General features: G+C 48.0%; 1 protein-coding gene across 1 annotated transcript in view; it reads right to left on the bottom strand.

The window, feature by feature from the left end:
* Positions 1–24450, bottom strand: part of GSG1L (GSG1 like) — a 166928-nt gene that overhangs the window by 32437 nt on the left and 110041 nt on the right. The window contains 2 exon segments of the mRNA XM_006172132.3: positions 2889–3056; positions 20568–20679. Of these exon segments, the coding sequence (XP_006172194.1) occupies positions 2889–3056; positions 20568–20679 (280 nt within the window).

Below are 24450 nucleotides of genomic sequence, written 5' to 3'. Positions count from 1 at the left end.
GAGGGAAAAGGCTCAGATCGGTTCACTATCTTGCCCCAAGTCACACAGCAGCAGATAGAACCAGAAAACTTCCTCAGGTCTGGGGGCCCCTGTTATTTCCATAGCACCCTGTCCCCCAAGGAGTAGGAACACAGGCAGGAAAGACCATGGGTTCTTCTCCCCCCGTGCCCACTGCGGTTTGGGGGTGCCGGCCACTGCGGGATCTTGCCCAGCTGCTGACGCACCGTGTGAACCCTGGGCAGGGATCCCTGTGCTCTGAGCACTTAGTAAAAAAGGCACACACAAAAATAATAATAAATAGAACAGCCCAGCTAAGCTAAAATGCTCTCCTCGGAGGGAAAGGGAAATAAAATTTGATGAACCTCTGCATAATGTTCAAGTTATGAATGTATAAAGTGATATTCTGCACATATGCTGGGAAGCATTCATCTTGGGGCCTGAGTGGGGAGGACCGGCGGAACTGGGGCACCAGCAAACAGCAGCTTCTTGCTAATGGGGTACAGAGTGGCCCTATCTCCTGCCTCAGCAAAATGAGCTTTACCTTCGCCCCAGGAAGTGGGCTACCCACATCCGGGGACAACCTACTGCGGTGGCAACGGGCAGCTTTGGACCCAGGCGGGTGATGTACCTGCTAGGACTGGATGCTCTTCTGTGCTGCACCGCACCAGGCTTGCCACCTTCCCCAGCCCTGGGTGAGGTCACCTGGCCTCCCCGGCCCCAGCTGGCCAGCCCAGGGCTAAACACCTGTCCCGGGCTGGGCAATCACATCTTCTCTCCTGGGATTTGGCTTGGGGCACTGGGATGCTGAGGCAGCTGGGTGACAGTGGTTCAGAGCTGAAAGGGCATGGGGGAGCTAGGGCTGGGCCTCTAAAGAGGAGAATCCAGGCAATGACTAAAACACATTTAACGAGCACCTATCAGGTGCTTGAAATAGAGTGGGGAACAGGACAGCGAAGGCCTTCAATCACAGAGCTCTGTTTACAGGCTGACAACCAAATGTACAAAATATATTAGGCTGGGGTCAGGTGGTGGCCCAGCGGTCTAACCCAGCACACTTGGGGAGGTTGACTCACGTGGGGAAGTTCTGGGTTCCTGTCCAGAGACCTTCCAGGCACTGTGTGCCCATGACCCAGGCTGGCCAAGACCTGGAGGTGGATTATGACCTTGAGATTCTGCTGGGTGTGTGTGTGTGGGGAGGGGGGTGCTGTTTCTTTGCCTCTCTCTCTGTCTTCTCTATCTCTCTCTCCCTTATGAAAGAAAGAAATAAAAACCATAAACTCCTTCAATAGCATAACTACTTTTAAAATAAGGTCAGGTTGTGTCAGGTACCAGTAGAAATTAGTAATGGGATAGAGTGACTAGGACAGGGAGCATGGAGCGGGGTGTAAATTGAGACCCAGTGACCAGGCAAGGCCACACCTGAGCGAGCCAACAGGTGAGCATTCCAGGAGGGGCACAGCAGGTGGTGGGAATGAGCTGGGTGTGTTTGAGGATAGAAAAAGAGGCCCACAGGGCAGGGGGAAAATACATCTGCTAGAAGGGTCTGCAACAGCCCAGCGGTCCGTGTGTGGCCCCTCCAAGGCCCACCTTGCTAATCCACTGCTCGCCACCTCCACAGGCTCCATGGAGGCTCCTTTCCCTCTCGTGCCCCTCGGAGGCTGCCAGCCCTGCAGCTGAGTCCCTTCTGCTTCTGGCCACCGGGAAGCATTACTGCTGGCCTGACTCCTCAGAACCTGTGACAAGTGAGTTTATTCCGGAGGTGGTCCCAGGACACACAGGGACGGGAGAGAGGGAGGAAGACAGGGAGGGAAGGTGCTAACACAGGGAGTGTTGATAGGCAGGTTCCCGCTGAGCCACCGGGGTGCCATTGGTGCTCCACTGGGGAGCAGTTCTGGTAGCTGACCCCTCGCTTTGGATAGAGCTAAGAGGCTAGTAGAGACTGAGATGAATACAGAAGAAGCACAGAACTCACTCCCAGGAGGAAGGGCCCAGAAATCCTCGGTCAGGCTGGAGATGTTTGTTGGAAGACGTCTGGAGTTCTGCCTAGGCTATCTCCAGTTTCTGAAATCCTGACATCCATCCAGTCATCCACCTGCCTGCTGTCCTTCCACTCATCTTTTCCTCTCTCTTCCTCCTCCAACCATTAATTGATCCACCTAGTCACCTATCCCTCCATTCGCCTGCTTGTCCACTCATCCATCCATCCATCCATCCATCCATCCATCCATCCACCTCTCCATCCACTCATATATCTAGCAGCCAGTGACCCACCCATCCAACTAGTCATCCACTCCTCCATCCACCTCTCCATCCACTCCTCCATCCACCTATGGATCCATCCAGCTACCCATCTACTCATTCACCCATCTATCCATTCCCTAATTTACCTATCCATCCATCCATCCATCCACCATTTATTGTCACCTCCTCTGTTCCTAGCAGGGCTCTGGAGACTCTGGTGAACAGATCTGGTCCCTGACCTGGAGAGCAATCCTCCTCCAGCAGCCATCACCAGTCCCACTGCTGGGTCCGCTTTTCACTCAGTTCTGTGACAGAGCCCAAGAAGGAAACCTCAGTTCAACCCTCTGTATCAAGCTTCTAAGAAACAAGAGGCTGAGTAGCAAACATTTAGCCATGGCTCCCTCTCCATTCCTCACACTCTGATCACATGAGCGCAAGGCAACCTAATGCCTAATAAAACATTAAATGTCCCAGAAATTCTGACACCAGAGGGTCCAAACTGCCTCACCTGGCCTGCCCCTTCAGCCCCACAGCCCCCCAGAACAACTCCATCACTCCAGTTTTTGACTGGGGCCCTGTGGCCACAGGGGCCAGGCTTTGTACTTCAGATTCCCAGTGGTGGCCAGAGGTGACAGATGTGCACTGACCTCTCCCGGAAGTACTTGATGGCCTCAGGGTCTATGAAGGTCGGCTCCTCCCGGTAGCCCTGCTCAAAGACCTTGCGCTTGTGCCGGAACTCAATGACCGTCTTGGTGTAGGAGTTGAGCGTGGTCACAGAGGCTGCCATGCAGCAGGTAAAGGAGCCCCACGCCAGGCTGCCAAGAGATCAGGAGAGAGATGCCAGGTGAGGGCAGGTGGGGCAGGCAATCCCCCACCCGCCAAACATTCATTCATCTCCACATGGCTGCCTCTTCTGGGCCAGCCCCAGAGCAGGTGCTCCCAGAAAGGACAAGACTGGATCCCTGCCCCAGTCCCAGCCTAGTCTGGGAGATGGATTGCATATTGCAATGCGGACATGACAACGTTTGCTACTGGGAGACCAGAAAAGAACCAGTCCCTCTGCCCAAAGGAGCTGGCATCAGGGAAGGTCACCCAGGAGACAGCAATACTGATGCTGGGTCTGGTAGGACAAGTGAGAGTTGGCAGGGGAAAGAGCATTCCAGGAGAAGGAACAGGATGAACAAAGGCCTGAGGCATGGACAATAGGGAGCGAGCACGAACTGTCAGAGCTTTGGGAAGCTGGAATGAGGATGCATGAGGAGATTTCTTGGAGTTAATGATGGAGAAGGAGATGGGAGCCAGCTCATCTTTCATGAGAGTTAAATTACCTTTGAGCACGTATGGCCCTGGGCTAGATGCTTAACCTCCCTGCCTCATATTCTTCCTGTTCATTTTAATGCTTACAACAACAGCACTCTCTGGCAGGGTTGTTGCAAGGATGGAAGCAGATGGTCCTTTAAAAGCATCTTAGAATAATGTCTGGCACATAGTAGGCACTCGAGAAAGGCTTTCTATCATTACTGTCATCACTATTATTCCTATTCTTCCCACCCACTTCTCCATGACCTAGATGGCAAGCTGCCCCTCTGAGGGATGAGGTCATAATGATCTGCTTGGCACTCTGCTCCACACCTTTCTCTGCACAGCGGGGACTGTAGGCTGCCCTCACCGATGTATGTGCTGAGGCCAGCCCCAGCTGGGGATCTGCCCTATACACATCTGGAAAAGAGGGGATGGTAGGGTTGGGGAGGAGGGGAGGGCAGGGGAGGGGAGGCTGGCCAGGCTCCAGTTCTAGTAATGGCCTCCTGCCCGATTCCTCAGACCAAGGCTGTATTCATGTTTAGTACCAGGAGTGGGGTACCTGCCTGGCTTTCTCCAAGTCAAGACCTTGGTTTTGCTATCCCCTGCACTGCTGGAAAGCTGTAGGCTCCCCATGGCTGGCACCCACAGCTGGTCTCATCATTCTGCATTGCCTATGGTCGGTGCAGCCCACCTCCTGCACGTACTGCTTTTCTCTTGTCAACTGCAGAGCCCCAAAAAGAAAGCAAGGGGAAATATGAACAGTCAGCCTTTCTCCAAAGGGACCCTCAAGAATCAACTGTTTCCCTTAATGCCAAACCCACTGACAGATTCCCCTGAGACTTTCATGATAAGGAGATTATTTAGATCAGGAGTCCTGAGGGTCTGTATTAGATGGTTTCGGGGTATCAGCCTGGTCCCTCTAGGAACTTCCCTGTTCACTAAAGGGTCCAGTTGTGACCCATTCCATGTCCACAGATGATGAGAAAAGGGCCAAACATCTGACCACAGCTGGTTAGGTCTGATACTCCCTCCTGAGCAAGAAGGCTGGAGACTCAAGGTTGATCTGGGGCATCTCTATGTACCAGCACGAAGCAAATTCCAAACCCAATGGTGGGGAATGAAGAAGTGGGCTTTTTCTGGGGTCCCATGATCGTGTTGGTTTCACCTGGCCAGCATCCATTTTTCCCTCTGGTAATAGCACCTAGATTCTGTTATGGAATCACCCCTCCCCTCCTCTCAGGCCATGTGTGGGGCTGGGCAACCCTCAACCTAGCCTAGGGGTGAGCACGTGACTTAGGTTTGCCCAATGAGAGCACCGCTTCCCTCTGGCACAGTAATTGGGTCAGGATGGACACACGGCCCAATTCACAATTGTAGGACTTGGTGAGAGCCGTTGGGCAACAGTGTCATTGTTCCTCTGCACTGCTAACCTGGTGGGATGTGCGCCAGGAGCTGCTGGGGACTGACAGCGAGGCCACGAAAAGGAGCTTGAGTGCTGAGCTGAAGTCCTTATCCCTGGACCTTTCAATCGTAGAAATCCAGATTCCCTCTTTAAAACTTTCTTCCCCTTAAGCCAGTTTGAATTGGGTTTCTGTCCTTGACAACCAACATTCTTATGCAATGACGCTCTATAAATGTCCTTCTTTTGCATAAGTTAGTTTTGCAGTGAATTTCTAGTTTTTAGAGCCAGGGATCATAACCGATGACCACTTCTGACTCAAGCCTGATGGCTCTGCCAGGGGACGGAGCTAAACATTCTCAAATAAAAAGCCTAAGCAAAACAAAACACCCTGCAAGAGCAGTGGGGTCCAGTGACTGAGTAGGAGTGCGAGGCTGGGGAGTGGGAGGTGGGGCCGTGTCCTGAGGTGGAGATGGGGTTGCTAAAGCCCAAGGGCCCCAGAATCAGATGCTGTAAGGGTGAAACTGAGTCAGACAGGCATGCACTAGACAGGCAAAAGGCAGACTGCCCTGGAAGCAGTGCCCACAGCCCTGTCTTTCCATCGGCTTTATACGCAAGACCCTTTGTTCTAACAAAACGTTGCCTCGCACTCGTTCCCTTGGGCTCGGGCTCTCCATGGCTATTTTTCTAGTCCTGAAAAACCCAAAGCTCGGGGCCAGTAAGTGGTGTGGTGGTTAAGGACACTGGACTACCACATGGCCGACCGGTTCAAGTCCCAGACCTGGCGGTTTGCTTTCTCACTTTCCCTCTCCTTCTCTCTCTATCCATCTCTGGTCAAATTAAAATAAATAAATACATTAAAAAACAGAAACAAGGGAACCAGCAGTTAGCGTAATGGCTATGTCGCTGGACTCCCACATAGTCGACTGTGGTTCACATCCCGGACCCGGTGGCTTAAAAAACTCATGCTGGGCGCGTGTGCATGCGTGCCCAAGATCTCGAGAGGAGAATGGAGGAGAAGGGATTGCGCCGTGACCATCCCCCCTGGGGGGTGATTTCTTGCTTTCTGTCTCTATGTCTCTCTCTGACTGTCTGGCGAGTGCACATACCCTATAGCGAAAACCTCTCCAAAAACAAACAAACAAACAAACAAAAAAAATCCCAAAGCTCATTTCCAACCCTCACTCCAATCCTACCCCTCCAGGATCCTTGGACTTGCAGACTTTTCAAGCTTTTCCCAGGCTCTTTGCCTGGCTAGTTCCATCTCACCCTTAAACATCACCTCCTCTGTGGGTATCCCTTGTCTTATCTCTCAGAAGTCCCCTCGCCAACACTCTATATCAAACGCACTTCTTTAAGTTAATCACTACCCTATCACACCCTGTAATTCTCTTATATCTTATTTGCCTCTCATTTACTTAGTGTTTTCATTTTAATTATTAATTTTAGAAGGCATGTACACTCTTCATAGGGAGAGAGAAAGAGAAAGAAAAAACCGTGGTCACATTGCCACCATTTCTCCTGCATTTCTCCATCCCTTCTGGATTTTGAGCACACACATACACAGCCAACACGTGTTTCAAAACATCGGGGCCGGGATTCAAACCATGTCGTACATGTAGGATCTGGCTCCCAACCCACAGTGCTTAGCCACTGCACCATGGGACTAGTCCTATTCTTTGTTTTTAAATTAAAATTTTCCTTTTGAGACAATTACAGAGTCACATGTAACTGTAAGAGACAATACAGAGAGAGATTCCACGTAAGGTAGCTGTTTTTCTCCAGTGGTAACATTCTGTAAAACGAGTGTACTCACCGTACAATACCATGAGGATATTGACATGGATATAGTGAAAATACAGACCAAGAATCCCTTCTGCTGTCACTTTATACCTGCTTTTCTCCTGACCTTCTCCAATCTCTGACAGCCACTAATCTGTTCTTCCTTTCCATAATTTTGCCACTTTGAGAATTTTTATAAATGGAATATTACAATCTATGTTTGGGATTGGCTTTTTTCACTCAGCATATTTCTCTCCAGTGAAAATCATTCAAGTATGGGTCTGTTTCTGGATTCTTTATTCTGTTCCATTGATCTATGCACCTACTAAGTCTTGAAATTGGGTAGACTGATTCCATGATAGTCTTCATGTTCAAAGTTGTTTTAGTTACTCTAGTTCTTTTGCCTTTCTGTATTAATTTTAGAATACTCTTGTCTATACTTATAAGAAATACTGCTGAGATTTGTATAGAAATTTTCCAAAACCTGTATATGCCTATTCAACAGTTGACATCTTCATTATGTTGAATATTCTTTCTGATCCACAAACATGGTATAGCTCTTCATTTATTTAGATCTTCTTTGATTTCTTACATTGATATTTTAAGGTTTTCAGCATACAAGTCCTGTGAATGTTTTGTTAGATTTATGCCTAAGTATTTCACTCTTTTGAGTATAAATATTATTGAATTTTTAATTTTGTAATCCAAATGCTTATTGACTGTGCTGGGCTAATTTACTAGGCCTAAACAGTTTTTGGTAAATTCCCCCCCCACTTTTTTTTTTTTGCTATAGAGAGCATGTCTTCACCAGAGGCAGAGAGGGAGAAAGTGAGAAAGCACCCCTCCACATCAGGAGAGGTGATCCCTTCTCCTCCACTCTTTTAAGATTTTGGGCATGCACACACACACACACACACACACACACACATGGTGTGATTTTTTTAAGCCTTCTGGGCTGGGACTCAAATCATGAACTTGGCCATGTGGATCCAGCGCCTTAACCTCCACTCCACGTACTGGCCCAAATTCCACCTAGATTTGGGGGGGGGTAGAGATTTTTGCCTTAGGGCATGTTCACTTGCCAGAGAGAAAGAAAGAGACAGAGACACTGAGAGGGAAAGTGAGAAATCACTCCCCAGGGGGGATGATCACACTGCAATCCCCTCTTTCTCCTCCTGGGATCTTGGGCATGCACACACTGTAGCCGGCATGAGTTTCAAGCCACTAGGTCTGGAACTTGAACTGCAGGACAACTTCAAATAGAGTTTATGTCTTCCTTTCTAATTTGTATGACTTTTATTTTCTTTGCATGCTGTATCGCACTAGCTAGCACCAACTTCTAACACTATGTTGAATAACAGCAATATTCCTAATATTGGAGAGAAAACATCCAGTCTTTCAACATTTAGTTAGTGATAGTGCTAGCTGTAGGTGTTTTGTAGACGTTCTTTATTAAGTTGAGAAAGTTCCCCTCGATTCCTACTTTTCAGGAAGTTTTTGGTTTGTTTAATTTGCCAGGGGGCATGTGCACTTGTCAGAGACAGACCCCCCCCAAGGTAAATGGTCACACCACAATCTCTTATCCTCCATCTCTCCTTCCTTTTGGGATTTTGGGCTCACACACAGATGCACCCAGCATGTTTTTCAAGCCTCCAGGTCTAGAATTCAAACTACTCAGTCAACCACGTGGGATCCTGCTGCCTTAACCACCAGGCCATGGGCTGGCCCTATTTGTTTGGTAATCATGAATGAATATTAAATTATATCAGACACTCTTTCTGCATCAGTTGATATGACTGTGTGATTTTTCTTCTGTAGCCTGGAATATGGTAGATGACACTGACTGATTTTCAAATATTGACCCAGCTTTCATCCTTGGAATAAACCCTACTTGTCATGGTGTACAATTCTCTATATATATTGCTGACTCTTATTTGCTCTATTTTGGTAAGGATTTTTGCATCTATATTAATAGCAGCTATTAATCAGTGGTTCTCTCTCTCTCTCTCTCTCTTTTTTTACACTTTGTCTGATTTTAACATCAGGGTCATCCTTCATGAAATGAACTGCAAAGCATTTCCTTTACTATTTTCGGAGGGAAAAAATGGGTGTGAATTCTATTTCAATATTTAGCATAATGTTCTAGTAATACCATTTGAACCTGGAGATTTATTTTTTGCAAGCTTTAAGCTTATAAACTCAATTTCCTTTGTAGTTATAGGGATATTCAAATTATCTATTTCATATTAGGTGAGTCGTGGTAGTCTGCGCTCTTGAAGAATTACTCCATTTCATCCAAGTTGTCAAATTTATCTGCGTAGAGCTATCTGTAGTATGCCTTTTCAATTTTCTTTTCAAAGAACCAACTTTTTGTTTTCTGTTTTTCTCTCTTTTTTTCAGTTTTTATTGATTTTTGCTCTTATCTTTTTTCTGCTTGCCTTAGATTTACTTTGTTCTTCTTTTTCTAGGTTCTTGGGAGTAGAAGCTTATGTCACTGATGTGAAACATTTTCTTTTTTCAAAAGTAAGCATTAACTGGGACCAGCAGTTAGCATAAATGGCTATATTGCTGAACTCCCATGCAGTCGACCACAGTTCGAGTCCCGGACCCGGCGGCTTAAGCTCACGCCGGGCACGTGTGTGTGCGTGCCCAAGATCCCGAAAGGAGAAGGGAGGAGAAGGGATTGTGGTGTGGCCATCCCCCCGGGGAGTGATTTCTCGCTTTCTGTTTCTCTGGCAAGCCCACGTGCCCTATAGCAAAAACCTCTCCCAAAAAAAAGAAGAATTAACTGCTATAAATTTCCCTCTCACCACTGCTTTAGCTGTATCTCAAACATTTTGATAGGCTGTATTTTCGTTTTCTTCAGCTCAATGCATTTTAAATTTTCCCTTGACTTCCTCTATGACTCATGGTTTAGTCAGAAGTATATTATTTAGCTTCTAAGCATTTGAAGAGTTTCCTGTCATTTTGGTTTTATTCTATTGTGGTTTGTGAACAGTCTATTTGATTTCAACTTTTACACATGTGTTGAAGTTTGTTTCGTGGTCCAGAATATGGTTTACCTTGGTATATATTACGTAGGCATGTAAAGAGTATACTGCTATTATTAGATGGACTACTCTATAGTCCCGATGAGATCATACTGATTAATGTGTTATTACCGAGTTCTACATCTTTGCTGATTTTATGTTTAGTTGTTCCATTAATTGTTGAGAGAGGCAGTTTGAAATTACTAAACGTAGCAGTAAATTTGCCTGTTTCTTTTTTAAAAATATATAATTATTTATTTTATTTTATTCATTCATTCATTCATTTTAATTTGACCAGACACACACACACACAGAGTGGGAGAGAGAGAGAGACAAAGAGAGAGAGAGAGAGAAAGTGAGAAAGCAAACCACCAGGTCCAGTCAAACCATGGTTGGCCATGTGGGAGTGCCCAGCACCTTAACTACCACTCCACCTGCAGGTCCCTACCTGTTTCTCTTTTCAGTTATATCAGGTTTTCCTTCACAGATTTTTCATCTCTGTTGTTCAGAAAATACATAATTAAGATTGCTATGGGTTTTTTGTTTTAATTTTTGCTATTACTTCTTTCAGTTACATAGGTTTTCCTTCACGGATTTTGTAGCTCTATTTTTGAGTATACATACATTTAGAATTGCTATGGGTTTTTTGTTTTTGTTGTTGTTGTTTATTTGTTTTGTTTTTAATTTTTGCAATAGGGCACATGCACTTCTTGGAGAGACAGAGAAGAAAAGTAAGAAAATACCGCTCACACCACAAATCCCTCTCCCCAGTCTCCTCTCAGGATTTTGGGCATGCACACACATGCACCTGATGCATTTCTTAATCCATGGGGTCCATGGGACTCTAACTGTGAAGTCAACCATGTGGGATCCAGTGCCTTAACCACCATGCCATCTGCTGGCTCAAGACTGCTAGGTCTTCTTGGTCCATGTTTGTCATTTTCTTTGTTGTGAATATGTTGATCTAACGTTAGCATAGCAAGTCATGCTTTCTTTTGGTTGATGTTTACATGATACACATTTTCCATCCTTTAAATCTAGCTATCTCATTATATTTAAAATGAATTTTTTTAGAAAGCACATAGTTAGGTCATGTTTTTTAATCCACGCTACCAATATGACTTTTAATTGGTATATTAAACCATTTATACTTAATGTGATTATCGATATAATTATTGCTTAAATCTGTCCACTTATTTTGTTGTTCTCTGCCTTTTGTTTCTCTTTTTCTTTTTCTTGGCTTCCTATGAGTGCTGAAATATTTTTTTAGAGTTCCATTTGGACTTCTCTATAATGGTTTTATTTTATTTTATTTGTTCATTTATTTATCTGGGGTTTTTTTGAGAGATTTTACCTGTAGGGTATGTATGCCTATCCAAGAGGCAGAGAGAGACAGAAAGTGAGAAATCACCCTCTGGGGGGATGGCCATACCACAATCCCTTCCCCTTCTCCTCCATTCTCCTCTTGGTATTCTAGGCACACATGCACACAGCCCAGTGTGAGTTTCAAGCCACCAGGTCCAGGACTCAAACTGCAGTCAGTCAGGTGGAAGACCAGTGCCTTAACCATTATGCCACATGCTGGCCCCTCTATAATGGTTTTAAAATGAAGATCTGAGAGATCTTCTTCTTCTTCTTCCTTTTTTTTTTTTGTGTGTGTGTGTGTGAGAGAGAGTTTTTTGTTATAGGGTGCATGTGCTCGCCAGAGAGACAGAGAGAGACAGAGAGGCAGAGAGTGAGAAATCACCCCCCAGGGGGGATGGCCACACCGCAATCTCTTCTCCTCCACTCTCCTCTTGGGATCTTGGGCATGCACGCACACCCACCCAGTGTGAGTTTAAGCCACCAGGTCAGGGACTTGAACTGCAGTCGACTACATGGTTGTTCAGCGACATAGTCATTACACCCACTGCTGGTCCCTATAATGGTTTTAAGTGTATTTCTCTATGTAGTTTTTGTTTGTTTTTTGCTACAAGGCATGTGCATTCATGAGAGAGAGAGAGAAGTGAGAAATCCCTTCCCAGGGAGGATAGCTATGCAGTAATCCCTTCTCCTCCATTCTCTCAGGATTTCAGGCACACACACTCAAGTTGCCAGTCCAGGACTTGAACTGCATGTGAGATCCAGTTCCTTAACCCATGTCACCTGCTGGCCCTCTCTGCAGTTTTTTCAGTGGTTATGTAGCCAGGCTACAAGAACCAAAACAACTCCATATTAAACATAGTACAATACATTTTTTTTTTCAGTAAAAGACCTGGGCCAGCTCTTAGTGTGGTGTTTAAGGAGGCTGGATCCCACATGGCGGACTGCACAGTTCAAGTCCCGGTTTGGCAGCTTGAGAAACATGCCAGGTGCGAATGCTTGTGTGCCCCAAATCCTGAAATGAGGAAGAAATGGAGAAGGAATTGCAGTGTGCTCATTCCCCACAGGGAAAATGTTTTCTCACTTTCTCTCTGCCTCTCTCCAGTGAGTACATGTGCAAATTAAAAAAAAAAAAAAGCATACCTTGCTTAATACTTTAAAGTCCAAAAACCAAGCGTGGCTTTATGAGATTTCAGAGGCCAGAGGCCTTGACACCAAAAAGATGTGCTGGAGAGAAATAAAGACTTCTGTTCTGATGGTCGAGTCGGGCCCACCCTGCTGCAGCTGAAAATGACAACTCTGATAGCAATAAGTCTCCTTCATGGCTGGTCAAGGAAGTGACAAACTGCTGTGCTGGGCAGAACAGCGCATTGTCCTTTATCTTTCCCTTTAAAAATCCATCTTGTTAGATAGGACTTCAGAGGTGGTCTTTGGTCATTAGCTCACCATCTTCCCGGGTTGCCGGCTTCCTGAAAAAGCTCCCTTTCCTTCCCACCAACACTGGTCCCTGAGGGAGCACTGCCTTTGGGCTCGGTCCTGATCAGACCCGGTTTCAGCTGTGCCAGCTCTTCCGTTCTGTGTACATGACAAATCACAGTCCCCTGGGTCGAGGTGTCACCAGTTAGTAAGGCGTAGACTGTGGCTCCCTGTATGCCCCTTTTCCTTTCCCCACTTACAATACAATGGTATTCCATGTATTTTCGGTAGACATTGAGAACCGCGTCAGACTGGAGTATGCTGTTGGCTCCAACCATCAAACGTCATTTAGAAAACTCAAGAGAAGTCAAATTTCTGTTCCCGTTTTCCTTCCTGATATTCAAACGTTTTTTTATTTCCCTCTGTCAAGACAACTTCCTGCAGCCATCCTTTTAGGGTAGGTCTGTTGGCAGCAAATTGTTTGTTTGTTTTCTTTCATCTAAGGAGGCTTGACTCCCCTTCATTTCCGAAGTACGTTTCTGCTACGTATTAAGATCTTGAGTTGGCAGTTCTTTCTTTCAGCAATTGAAAAATGTTATGCCCCTTCCTTTCAGCTTCCAAGGTTTCCAACGCAAAACTCCACTGTCATTTGAATTGCTTCCCCCATAGTTAAGACGGTTTTCTTTCACTGCTTCTAAGACTTTTTCTTTGACTCTGCCTTTTAAAAGTTTGACTCTGCCGTCTGTTGGTATGGATTTCCTTCCGTTTATACTATTAATATTGGAAATTCATTCAGCCTCTTGACTATGGAGGTTTGTCTTTTACAAAATCGGGGCCGTTCTCAGCCATTATCTCCTTGGGTACATTTTCAGTCCCAACTTCTTTCTCCTTTCTTTGAGAATTTCAATGTGAAAGTTTTTGTTATAATTCCAGAAGTTGAGGCTTTGTTCATTTTTGAAAAAAAGTTTATTTTCTCTTTGTCGTTTTGATGTGTCATTTCTATTGTCCTATCTTCAAGTTGCCTGATTTTTTTTTTTCTCCCATTTGTCCCCTCAATTCAGCGGTGAGCCCAACTGTTGGATATTCTATTTTGGTTATTATATTTTTCAGTTTTAAAAGTTTCACTTGGTTTTTCTGTATATTTTCTACTTCTTTCCTGAGACCTTCGATTTTTTAATAGAAGTTACTCATTGTAGTTACTCACTAAAGCATTTGTATGGTAATTGGTGTAGAATCTTTTTTTAAAAAGAATTATTTTATTTAACTCTATTTATTTATTTATTTATTTTTATTTTGACCAGAGAGGGACAGAGCAGGGGAGAGTGAAAGAGAGAGTGAAAGTGAGAAAGCAAGCTGCCAGATCCGGGACTTGAACTGTGGTCAGCCATGTGGGAGTCTAGCACCCTTAACCACTGTGCCACCTGCTATTCCTCTTTTTAATTTTTTTTTGGCTGTAGGGCACATGCACTCACGAGGGAGAGAGAAAGCACCTCCCAGAGGAGATGGCTACACTGCAATCCCTTCTCCTCCAGTCTCCCCTTGGGATTTTAAGCATGCATGTGTTTTTCAAGTCACTGTGTCTGGGATTCAAACGCCACAGTCAGTCATGCGAGATCCAGCCGCCTTAACCACCACACCACTTGGCTAGCTCTGATCACTATAGAATCTTCATCAGATAATTCTACTCTCTCTGTCATTTCAGTACTGGATTTTTTTTAAAAAATTAATTGCAAGAGGATGCCTCTCATCAGAGAGAGAGACTGGGGTGGGGGTGTGGAGAGAAAACAAAGCCCCAGTGGGATGTGGTCATCTGTTCCATTTCCCCATCCCATCAGGATTTGGGGCATGCACGCACACGTCTGGGATGTTTTTCAAGCTGCCAGGACTGGGATTCAAACCATAATCTGCCATGTGGGATCGGCTTCTGATGCACTGTGTCTAACCACTGTGCAGGCCCAGTATTGGCATTTATTGAAATATCAAAATTTTTTTTTTCATTCAAATTGAGATCTTCCTGGTCCTTGGGATGGTACATGATTTTAATTGAAACTGTGACATTTGGGGTACTTCTTTTTGAGACTCTGGATCTTATTTCAGCCTTCTGCCTTGGTTGGGTTCCTTTGACCCTATTCTGGCATGGGAAGGGGGCACCCTGCCAAGTTACTTCCAGGTAGAGGCAGAAACCCAGATTCCCCACAGGCCACCCTGACATTGGAAGTGAGGAGCGTTCCTGGTTACTGCCGAGAGGGGCAGGGATGCCCCATTATTGCTCCCCCAACCTCATTATTGCTCCCCAAGCTTCTTCTCCTGACACCGAGGGGAGGGAGGACAGTTTTATCACGACTGGCCAGTAGCAAAACCCTGACCATCCACTAGTTCTCTGACACATCTCAGCAGGGAGGGGAAGGGCACCGTGTTCCAGCATGGTAGAGAAGCAAGCCCACGTTCCCTGTGTAGTCGCCAGTGCACTCAGAGGATGGTGGGGCTTGTTACCGTGTAGTGGAGGTGAAAGTCTCAGCTCTGCACCCCGGCACCACTCCAGCAAGTGGAAGGCTAGGGCACCTCATCAAAGCCTCGTGAGGTGAAAATCCAAACCCAGCCACAGAGGTGCATGGCTGAGACACTGCTCTGCAGACTGGGACCACCTGAGAGGCCCCGGTCGGTACATTCCTTGTCCAACCTACAGGCCAGGAACAGTGGCATGTGCTTGTAATCCCAGCGACTAGGGGGGCTGAGGCAGCAGGTTCAAAACTCAAAGCCGGCCTAGATACATCGTGACCTTATCTAAAAAGAGCCCAGTGAAGCAGAACAGGCCTGTAGTCTCAGTTTGGGAGCTGAGGCAGGAAGACTGCAGCATGTCTAAAAAAGAGGAGTGGCAGGACCAGCAAATGGCGTAATGGTTATGTCACTGGACTCCTACATAGTTAGCCATGGTTTGAGTCCCGGACCTGACAGCTTAAACCTCACACCAGGTACATGTGCACGGGTGCCCAAGATCCCAAGAGGAGAATGGAGGAGAAGGGATTGAGGCATGGCCATCCCCCCTGGGGGGTGATTTCTCGCTTTCTGTATATCTTGCACATGGAAGAAATAAGTAACAAACCTTAAAACATTCTAAGCTCCCCACTCCTTGTGAGCATGGGTGGGTTGGTGCCATCATTCTTTTCTGTGATGTGTGGCTGGAAAAGACCAGTCATTGCTGAGTTTCCTGTCTCCGTAGGCTGCCTTCCCCTGGTCCTTTGGCTAGAGAAGGCAGATTTTTGTTTGGGAATTCTCTCTCTCTCTTTATTCTTATTTATTTATTATTTGTCAGAAGGAGTGTGTCTTCACAAACGTGAGAGGGATTGGGACACACAGGTGCATGCACCCAGTGTGTTTTTCAAGCTGCTGAGCTGGGATTTGAACTGCATGGTTGGCCACATGAGATCTAGCTCCCTCAACCACCGGCTGCAGGGCCAGTCCTTTATTTCTGCTGGTGCCTTTTAGCATTTCTTAGTTGCTGACTTCTTCAGCTCCAAACCTGGGATATATAGAAAAACAGATCTTACTGGTCTGCTGTTCCTTGGCCCTCGCTAGCCTACTGCCTCCTCTCTGTCTCTCAGAGTCTCCTAATGGCAGGCGTCAGTACCACGTCCAGAGATTCGGTGAAGAGTTAACTGAGCAGGGGGAGGGGGGAGAAGCATGTCGAAGCCTCTTCCAAGGAGCGGAAGTCCTTAGTGCTGGCCAGAACTCTGGCTTCATGAAAACAGGAGCCTTGTTTGGTTCCCAGCTCCCCTTCGTACCTAGAACAGGGTCCAGCAGGTAGTACTTGCCCCCATATAGTTCTAGAATGAATGAGTGAATGATTAAGTACAGATGAAGTAAGAAGACAGACGAACCAGCTAGGAAAGCCCTGCTCGGGCTCTAACCCCAAGCCATGAGCCCCGTTTCCTACAGCTCTGGCAGCTGAGCCCCAGGTGCCCACATACAGCACAGTCTGAAAACGCTGGGGCTGGAACACCTGCTGGTGTCTGCACTAGTACTTCCGAGCTGGTGCAGGGAAGCACGTGGGCGGCTGGCCTGGTTTTTGAGCCAAGAGCAGAGTGGACACCAAGGAGGGGAAGGGAGGAGTGTCAGCCTACACCCTGTCCTCTGGGGCTGCGGGATGGGAGCAGACACTGTGGGGTGCAGATTCGATGGCACGCAGATGCCGTCTTGCCACCCACTGCCAGGCCTGCTCACTGCGAAGACTGTAACCCATCCATCACTCTGTCCTCTGTGACCACAGGCCAGAGGGACAGAGGCTCACTGCGCAGGACACAGGGCACATGCACGAGCCACGCCCCCTCAGGGACTAGGAGCAGACGGCACTAAGAGAGAATGATGGCAGAGCTGGGAGGTTGCTGGTCCCTCTATGCCAGCAGGGCACCCTCCAGCAAGCACCACCTTGCTCTAGCCCTGCTCTTAGAGAAAAGGAGGCAGAGCCACTGCCTTGGGGAAGAAGACAAGTGCCAGCTCCCCTCTGACCACCAGTCCTCCACGCCCTGGTGACAAGCACATTCTCTCCAGGGGTCTTTGGGGCGTATAGGGTCCTGGTAGCAGACCTGTCCCCGTAAGGCATCTTTCTGCTGAGGTGTCAGCTAAGCCCAGCAGGGAAGGCCGTGGCAGCCCAGGAGAGAGTCCCTCAGAGAGGGACAGGGCCAGCCTGCTGTTTCTGTGAGGTCATGGAGACTTGAAAGCAAGGGAGGGCAGTGAAGCCACTGTTCCACAAACGCAGGGCCTTGGAAGCAGAAAGGAGCCACCAGGACAGGAGGGAAACCCCTCTTCATATTGGTGCAACTTACTCTCTAGCTGTGTGACCTAGGCCAAATTGCTTAACCTCCTGGGCCTTCCCTATCTCTTAATCTACAATGTCATGACATCCCAGTCCCCTGAGCCTGCAGAATGGGTGCTGGGATGGGGTTTCACTGCATGTGCTGAGGTAGGAACAGCCCCTTTTCATCCCTCTCCATTTTGATCAAACACAAAGTAGAGGCAGAAAGTGTTTGTCCAGGGCCAGCTTTCTACTCCTCTGCCATCACAGGGAAAAGCTGACACACTGATATTCCAAGCAGGGGTCACCAACTCAAATTCCCCCAGGGTCAGGCAGATAAAGCAAGGAGAGGGTAGGTAAGGGTAACAATAGGGAGTGGTGGGGACTGGGGCAAACCGGTCACTACTCAGCGCTAGCCACCACTGTTAGGAGGCAAGGCTGGCAGGCATGGATAGACCTTCTGGTCTATCATCAGATAGACCACAGAAACCTGGATTTTTTGTAAAAAATTTACCTTTAGGGATGCTAAAAACAAACACAAACTTTTTTTGGTAGGCCAAGCAAAACATCCCCAGGTTGGGTTCCGTCCCGGGCTGCATATGTGCAGCCTCTGAGCTCACTCAGTGACTGGGCTACAGACTGGTCCTGTTTTGCACCTGTTTCCCAGGCCCTGAAGTGGGAGTGGTAACACCTCTTCTGGGGTCCCCAGCAGGACGGAACAGCTCAGGATTTGTGAAGTGTCACCACTGTGCCTGGCACCAAGTAGGTGTTGACAGTGTGACCTTCTCTCCCACCTCCAACCCTCAAGTCAATCAAGCAGCTGCCTGGGCGCCCACTGCGTCTTGCCTTGGCATCAGCAGGTAGGTCTGCAAAGAGCAGCGTCAGAACCACCAGGAGGAGCTGGTGGAGGGCTTGGCCAGCGACTCAGGGCCAGGAGAGGAGTCCTAAGCACAAGGAGGTGGGAGAGCCGGGGAGGGGTGCCCAGGGCTGCGCCCAGGGGAGCACTCAAATCCTGGGAGTAGATGCGAGCAGCAAATCCAGGGCTCAGCACCTGGGAGAGGAAAGCAGGGGCTCCCGCAGAGCCGTCAGATGCACGCTCTTGGACACTTGGGTCCCGTCCTCTCAGCACGTGAGAGTGGCCTCACCGAAGTCTCCAGGCCGCATCATTGTTTATAGCTGCCATTTACTGAGCACCTCTGTGCACTGAGCGCTCAGTCTCTACAACACCGCTGCCAGACACGCAGCATCGTCCCCGTTCTGAGATGACAAAGCTAAGCTTGGCAGGGGCTGGGCCGTGTGCCTCTGACAGCCCACAGACATCGGGCATGTCCTCTGCTAGGGCCCCATGGGCCTCATTTCGTGTGCTCCAACAATGGCCCCCAGGAGCCACGCCCCCTGGGGTTCCTGCGTCCGGAGGGTGGCTCCATGGCTTGCTCTTCCCCAGTAGGAGACGCAGAAGTGCACTCCCAGCTGGGTCACCTGGGGCACTGTCCCCGGGCACCCAGCCTCCAGGCTGTGAGAAGCCACCCTGGCCAGGACCCACTGCCAGGTTGTAGGGGCCATCTTGGATGCCCAGCCCTACTGTGCCCTGATGACCCCAGTCCCAGCTGACAACCCACTGAGGCATCTGGGCCACCCAGCCAACCACCAAGCTGTAAGAATAGTAAGGCCGGTGCGTAGCGCAGCGTGAGCTCCATGCAGAGGACACCAGGCCCCACACAGCCAACCAGGGCTCCAGTCCTGGCCCCGGTGGTGGAAAAATACACCATGTGGACACACACCTGCCCGGGACCCAGACAAGATGAAGAATTGGAGGAAAAGCACTGTGGCATGACCAGGGCCCACGGTGGGGTGCTTCCTCTTTCTCTTTCTTTCTCATGCATGTACTTTCTGGCATTTAAAAAAAGGATAATAAATATTTACCTGAAGTATGGATTTTGGGGAGATGTGCTAAAATCAGTGAGGACGGGAACATGACTCAGTGATCCCCAAGAAGTAGAAACTTGAGGATCAAGTTGTAGGTATACTAAAGCACAGAGAGGAGAAACGACTTGGCCAAGGCCCAGAGGTAGAGAGTCCGAGTCAGGATCTGAACCCGAACTGATTTCAAAGGCCACACCCACAATCGCCCCTGCACTGCCACAACAGCCCAGCAGGGGGGGCCAGGGTGAGATCTGCACTTGGAGCTGGCAGACTCTTAACCACGGGACCTTCGACTTGCAGCAAAGGCTGTCGTCCAGAAGCTGGTGCACCGTGGTCTCCAAGCTCCCCAGCACTCCTCGGAGCCCTGAGCCTCTGCAGACAGGTCTTTGGCTCTACTGGGCTGGAAGACACGGCTGGTGCTGTGTCCTGCAGAGCTGGTCTCTGGGCCTGGGGCCTGAGCAGGGCAGGCTCTGGGGCCGGAGTTTTGACAAATGGCCTCACACATATTAAACAAGAGAGATGACACCATGCAGCCCTGGAGAGGCCCCACATGCGGGGGATGAAAAATGGGCCTGATCTATCTTGCAGGCCTCAGTGACAGGGAGAAATGGATGGACCATGATACGGGCCCCGGCCTTTAATAAGTCTAATGGGAATTCAGTGTCCCTTGGGAGCCAGCCCTCCGGGGAACAGAGGGGCAGGGAGGGAGGCCCCAGCTTCCAGAAAAAGGAAGGGGCCCTCTGCACACGGTGCTCTGAGGTGCTAACTGCTCCCTTGTACCCACACTTCCTCTGGGGTCCTCCTGCTCCTTGGGCACCCAGAACCCTCCACAGCATCCTGACTCCAGATCATGCCAGCTTCCATCCCACCTTTTGCCAGGCCTCCTGGGAAGGGGTCGGCAAAGGGCCAGAGCATAACTATTCTGACCCGTGAGCCGCTCAGCCTCCACCCGCTCTGCACAGTGCTGCCACTGTAGTGCGAAAGCCGTCGATAACACGCAAACAATGACAGTGGCTGAGTTCCAAGAAACTTTATTTATGGACACTGAAATTTGAATTTCATATCATTTTCACATGTCACAAAATATTATTCTTCTTTTGATTTATTCTCAAGAATTTTTAAAATGTACCAACCATCCTTGACGTCAGGGCTGCATTAAAATGGGGAGTGGGTGGATCAGGCCTGAGTGTGCCAACCCCTGCCCTACGGTCTCAAAGTGCCCCAGGATTACTGGCGATCCCTTCTTCCTCCTCATCCCCCCCATTGGGCTGAGCTTAAGTCCCAGCATGCCTCTGGGCTCTGAAGGGCAAAAGCCACTTACCAGAAGGACCACCCGTAGTCCCAGGAATGAGGTCTCCAGTCTTCAGGGCCAAGGCTCACGGTGACCTGGAACACCTGCGTGTACATCATGTGGGCGACCATTCCCAGGAGGCCTGCAGGGCAGGGAGCAGAGCCAGGCATCAGGAAGCTAGGAGGGGCCTGGTCCCCCACTGTTCAGTGTCTTAGCTGCCGGCCTACCTGTCAGTGAACACCCCCACACCTCCTCCCCCACCACCCCCACGGTAAGGGAGGTCAGAGGAAACAGACACAGGAGGCTACAGGGAGGTGATTTTCTTTTTCTTTCTTCTTTTTAAGACAGAGTTTTTGCTATAGGGAGTGTGCACTCAAAAAAAAAAAAAAAAAAAAAAACAGAGAGAGACAGAGACAGAAAGCAAGAAATCAACCCCTAGCGGGGATGGCCACACCACAATCCCTTCTCCTCCATTCTCCTCTTGGGATCTTGGGTACCCACACATGCACACCTGGTGTGAGTTTTAAGTCACTAGGTCTGGGACTCAAACCTCAGTCAACTACTTGGGATTCCAGCAACATAACCATTACGCCGTCTGCTGGTCCCAGGAGGTGATTTTCTAAGTCAGGCCAAGGAGCCTGGGTTTGGGCCAGGAGGCAGAAGGGAATCCTGGAGAGAGTCAGGTAAAGAAGATGCAGAGTCAGATAAAGATCCGTACCTTCTTTCTGTAAAGGGCCTGAGAAGTATTTTAAGCTCTATGGACCCTGTGGTCTCTGTTGCAACCATTTGACTCTGCTGGTATATCACAGAAAGAGCTGGAGACAATATGTAAATGAATGAGCATGGCTGTATTCCAATAAAACTTTATTTACAACAATAGGCATCAAGCCAGATTTAGCCCACCAGCCATCATGCACTGGCATCCGCGTTGGAAATTCACTTGGGAAAAGCAGCTAGAGAGTGTTTTTCAAAGTGCAGGTCTTGACTCAGTAAATTAGTAGGTCATAACACCAACTTCATGGATTATTAATGCAGCTAGCATTTTAACAAGAGGATGTAATGGAACACAAATATCTGATACCATCAAATGTAGCAGGAATAAATACGAGAGGTCACAAAAAGTTCACAGAAAAATGTGTATTAGGAGAAATAATGCATGGGTTTCAAAAAGTGTTTTGTAGCAAAATCAACTTGCATTGAAATTCTATCTCCCACGAACATCCTGCAGTCCCCTTGTGCTGTTTTGTGAGTGTGAGGCTCTGCAGATCTAGACAAGTGCACGTGTGTCAGGTGACTGCACTGTCAGGAGCTCCCAAAGTTCATGAGCCCCTGGCTCGAACAACCTCGATCTCAAGGACCTGAGTGTGACTCCTCCTCCACCACGCTTTCCCATGTGGCCTTGGGCAAGGCACTCCCCCCCTCTGAGCCTCAGATCGTCATCCTGAACATGAGGAGGATGACACACATGGTAAGGAGTCAATGAATCAAGGCCAGGCAGCCTTGGTGTGTGGTGCCGAGCAGGTACGAACCACAAGAGCCACTAGGCTTGCTAGAAACCAGGGCACGCTTCTTTGTGGAGGGGCGCATGGACTATGGCCTCTGGAGACCCCATGGGTGCTGCAGTGTGTGGCCAGCTGACACGGACATAACCTTAAGAAGGAGTTACTCGGTGTTAAGGAAGAGGGAAGGGGTAGATGATATGAAGAAAGAAAACCAACATGCTTGTGCACCTACTGTGTGCCAAGCACTCAGTCAGACACTTCCACCTCCATTATTGTCTCTTCTAATCTTCATAACACCCTGCTGGAATAAGAATGACAATCAAGGTCGTGTGCTGTGGCTCAGGCTGCCTCCTGCACATCGCCGTGGCTGTCATTCACCTCCTAGTCTGTGTGCTGCTCCCTGGAGTGGAGACAGAACTGCACCTGCGAGGCTGCCTATGGTAGCCCTGGCTACGGTTATGCTCATTTCACAGGTAGGAGATGGACGCTCGGAGTGGTGAAGTCTGTCCAACGTCATGTAGGAAGTGAATGGCTGAGCCACGACTGAGGCCCGGGCAAAGGCCCTTAAAGCCAGGGCTCTTCCTATGTCCTATAATTCATCTTTCTCTTTGCCTGCCACACTTTCCCCTATCCCTGAAGAAGAGATAAAAGCAAAGATGGAGGAAAGAAGAGAGAATTAGGAATACAAAAATACAGAGGCAAAGAGTCCTGAACAGAGTCTCGGGAGTGGGAGTGGGGAGGGACATCTTGTGTGCCCGGTGAGGGAAGGTAAATGCTTAACAGTTCTCTAAAAAAAAAAAAGGAAAAGAAAGAAGAGGAAGAGGATAAGAAAGAGAGAGGAGGGAAGGAGGGAGAAAAGAAGGATGGGGGGAAAGAAAGAAAAGGAAAAGAGAAAAATAAAGCCCTAATCTGCAGCATTTGCTACAAATGTCCACGGTGTAAATACTGACGCCCTGGCCAGTTCTGACTACCACGTGCAGAGTAGGGAGGAGAGGAACACAGGTGGCACTCGTGAGCTGGAGCCAGCTGGTCCCAGCTTACCTTTGGGCGTCTCCTTCTAACCACTGGCCCCCAGGCTTGATGAGAACGGAGGTCTCAGAGGTCACTGTCTATGTCTCTGGGCCATGTCTCACTGTTCTCTGACCTCCAGGGAGAGCCACTCTTCCAGGTTGGTAAAGAGCACTTAGGTCAGGAATCCAGGGGTCAGGATGACAGGTCACCCTCTCTGAGGCCCCCTCAGGAACCCCCTAAAGTATCGACTCAAATCCTCACTCATACTTGATGCTGTTAAACATTAAAATTTTGCCCGTTGCATGATGAAAAATGACACCTCAACATTGCTTTAAGTTTTCTATCTCCCTTATTACTAGTGAGCTTGAACGTTTCCCACGTTTATGGACTGTTTCTATTTCTTCTGTGAAGACACCTATCTAGATCTGTTGCCAATTTTCTTTCTTTGCCTTCCTTTCTTCCTCCCTCCCTCTCTGTTTCATTCTTTCTTTTTCCTTATCAATTGATAGGAACACTTTATGTATCTTGGATACTAATCCTGTCTGTTGTATAGACTGCAAATAGTTTGCTATTTATCTTTTCTCATGTTCAGCAAATTTTTTTTTGGAGAGAGATTTTTGCTATAGGGTACATGCACCGACCAGAGAGACAGAGACACAGAGAGAGAAAGTGAGAAATCTCCCCCGGGGGGATGGCCATACTACAGTCCCTTCTCCTCCGTTCTCCTCTTGGGATTTTGGGCATGCACGCACATGCATCTAGCATGAGTATCAAGGTGCCAGGTCAGGGACTTGAACCACAGTCATCTACATGGGAGTCCGGAGCCTTAATCATGATGCCACCTGCTGGCCCCAACAGCATATCTTTATTTTTATTATTTTTAGTTTTCTATAGGGCACTTGTGCCTGCCAGAAAGAGCCAGAAGTGGGAAGTGTGTGAAAAATCACTCCCCAGGGGGATGGCCATACTGCAATCCCTTTTCTTCCATTCTCCTCTTGGGATTTTGAGCATGCACACACATGCGCCTGGTGTATTTTTCAAGCCGTCAGGTCGGGACTCAACTGTGCAGTCAGCCATGTGGGATATACCACAATTAACGTGTCCATTCACCTACTGAAGGACAGCTTGGTAGCTCTGATGTTTTGGCAATTATGAATAAAGCTGCTTTGTCATACATTTTTATGCTTAATGTAATAAAATATATCAATCTTTTCTATTCTGGTTTTTTGTTTCTTGTATCTACTTTAAGAAAACCAAAACCACTAACACATTCTCCTATATTTTTCTAACATACCTATAGATATTTATGCTAATCCATCTCAACTATAGCTTGATAAATGGTGTGAAGTAAGAAACTAACTTAATTGTAATGAGTAGTTAATTGCTTTGAACCCTTATAA

Source organism: Tupaia chinensis, unplaced genomic scaffold (genome assembly GCF_000334495.1).
Source record: "Tupaia chinensis unplaced genomic scaffold, TupChi_1.0 Scaffold000231_1, whole genome shotgun sequence".
In the NCBI taxonomy this organism is placed as follows: Eukaryota; Metazoa; Chordata; class Mammalia; order Scandentia; family Tupaiidae; genus Tupaia; species Tupaia belangeri.
This window is presented reverse-complemented; position numbering and strand designations above follow the sequence as displayed.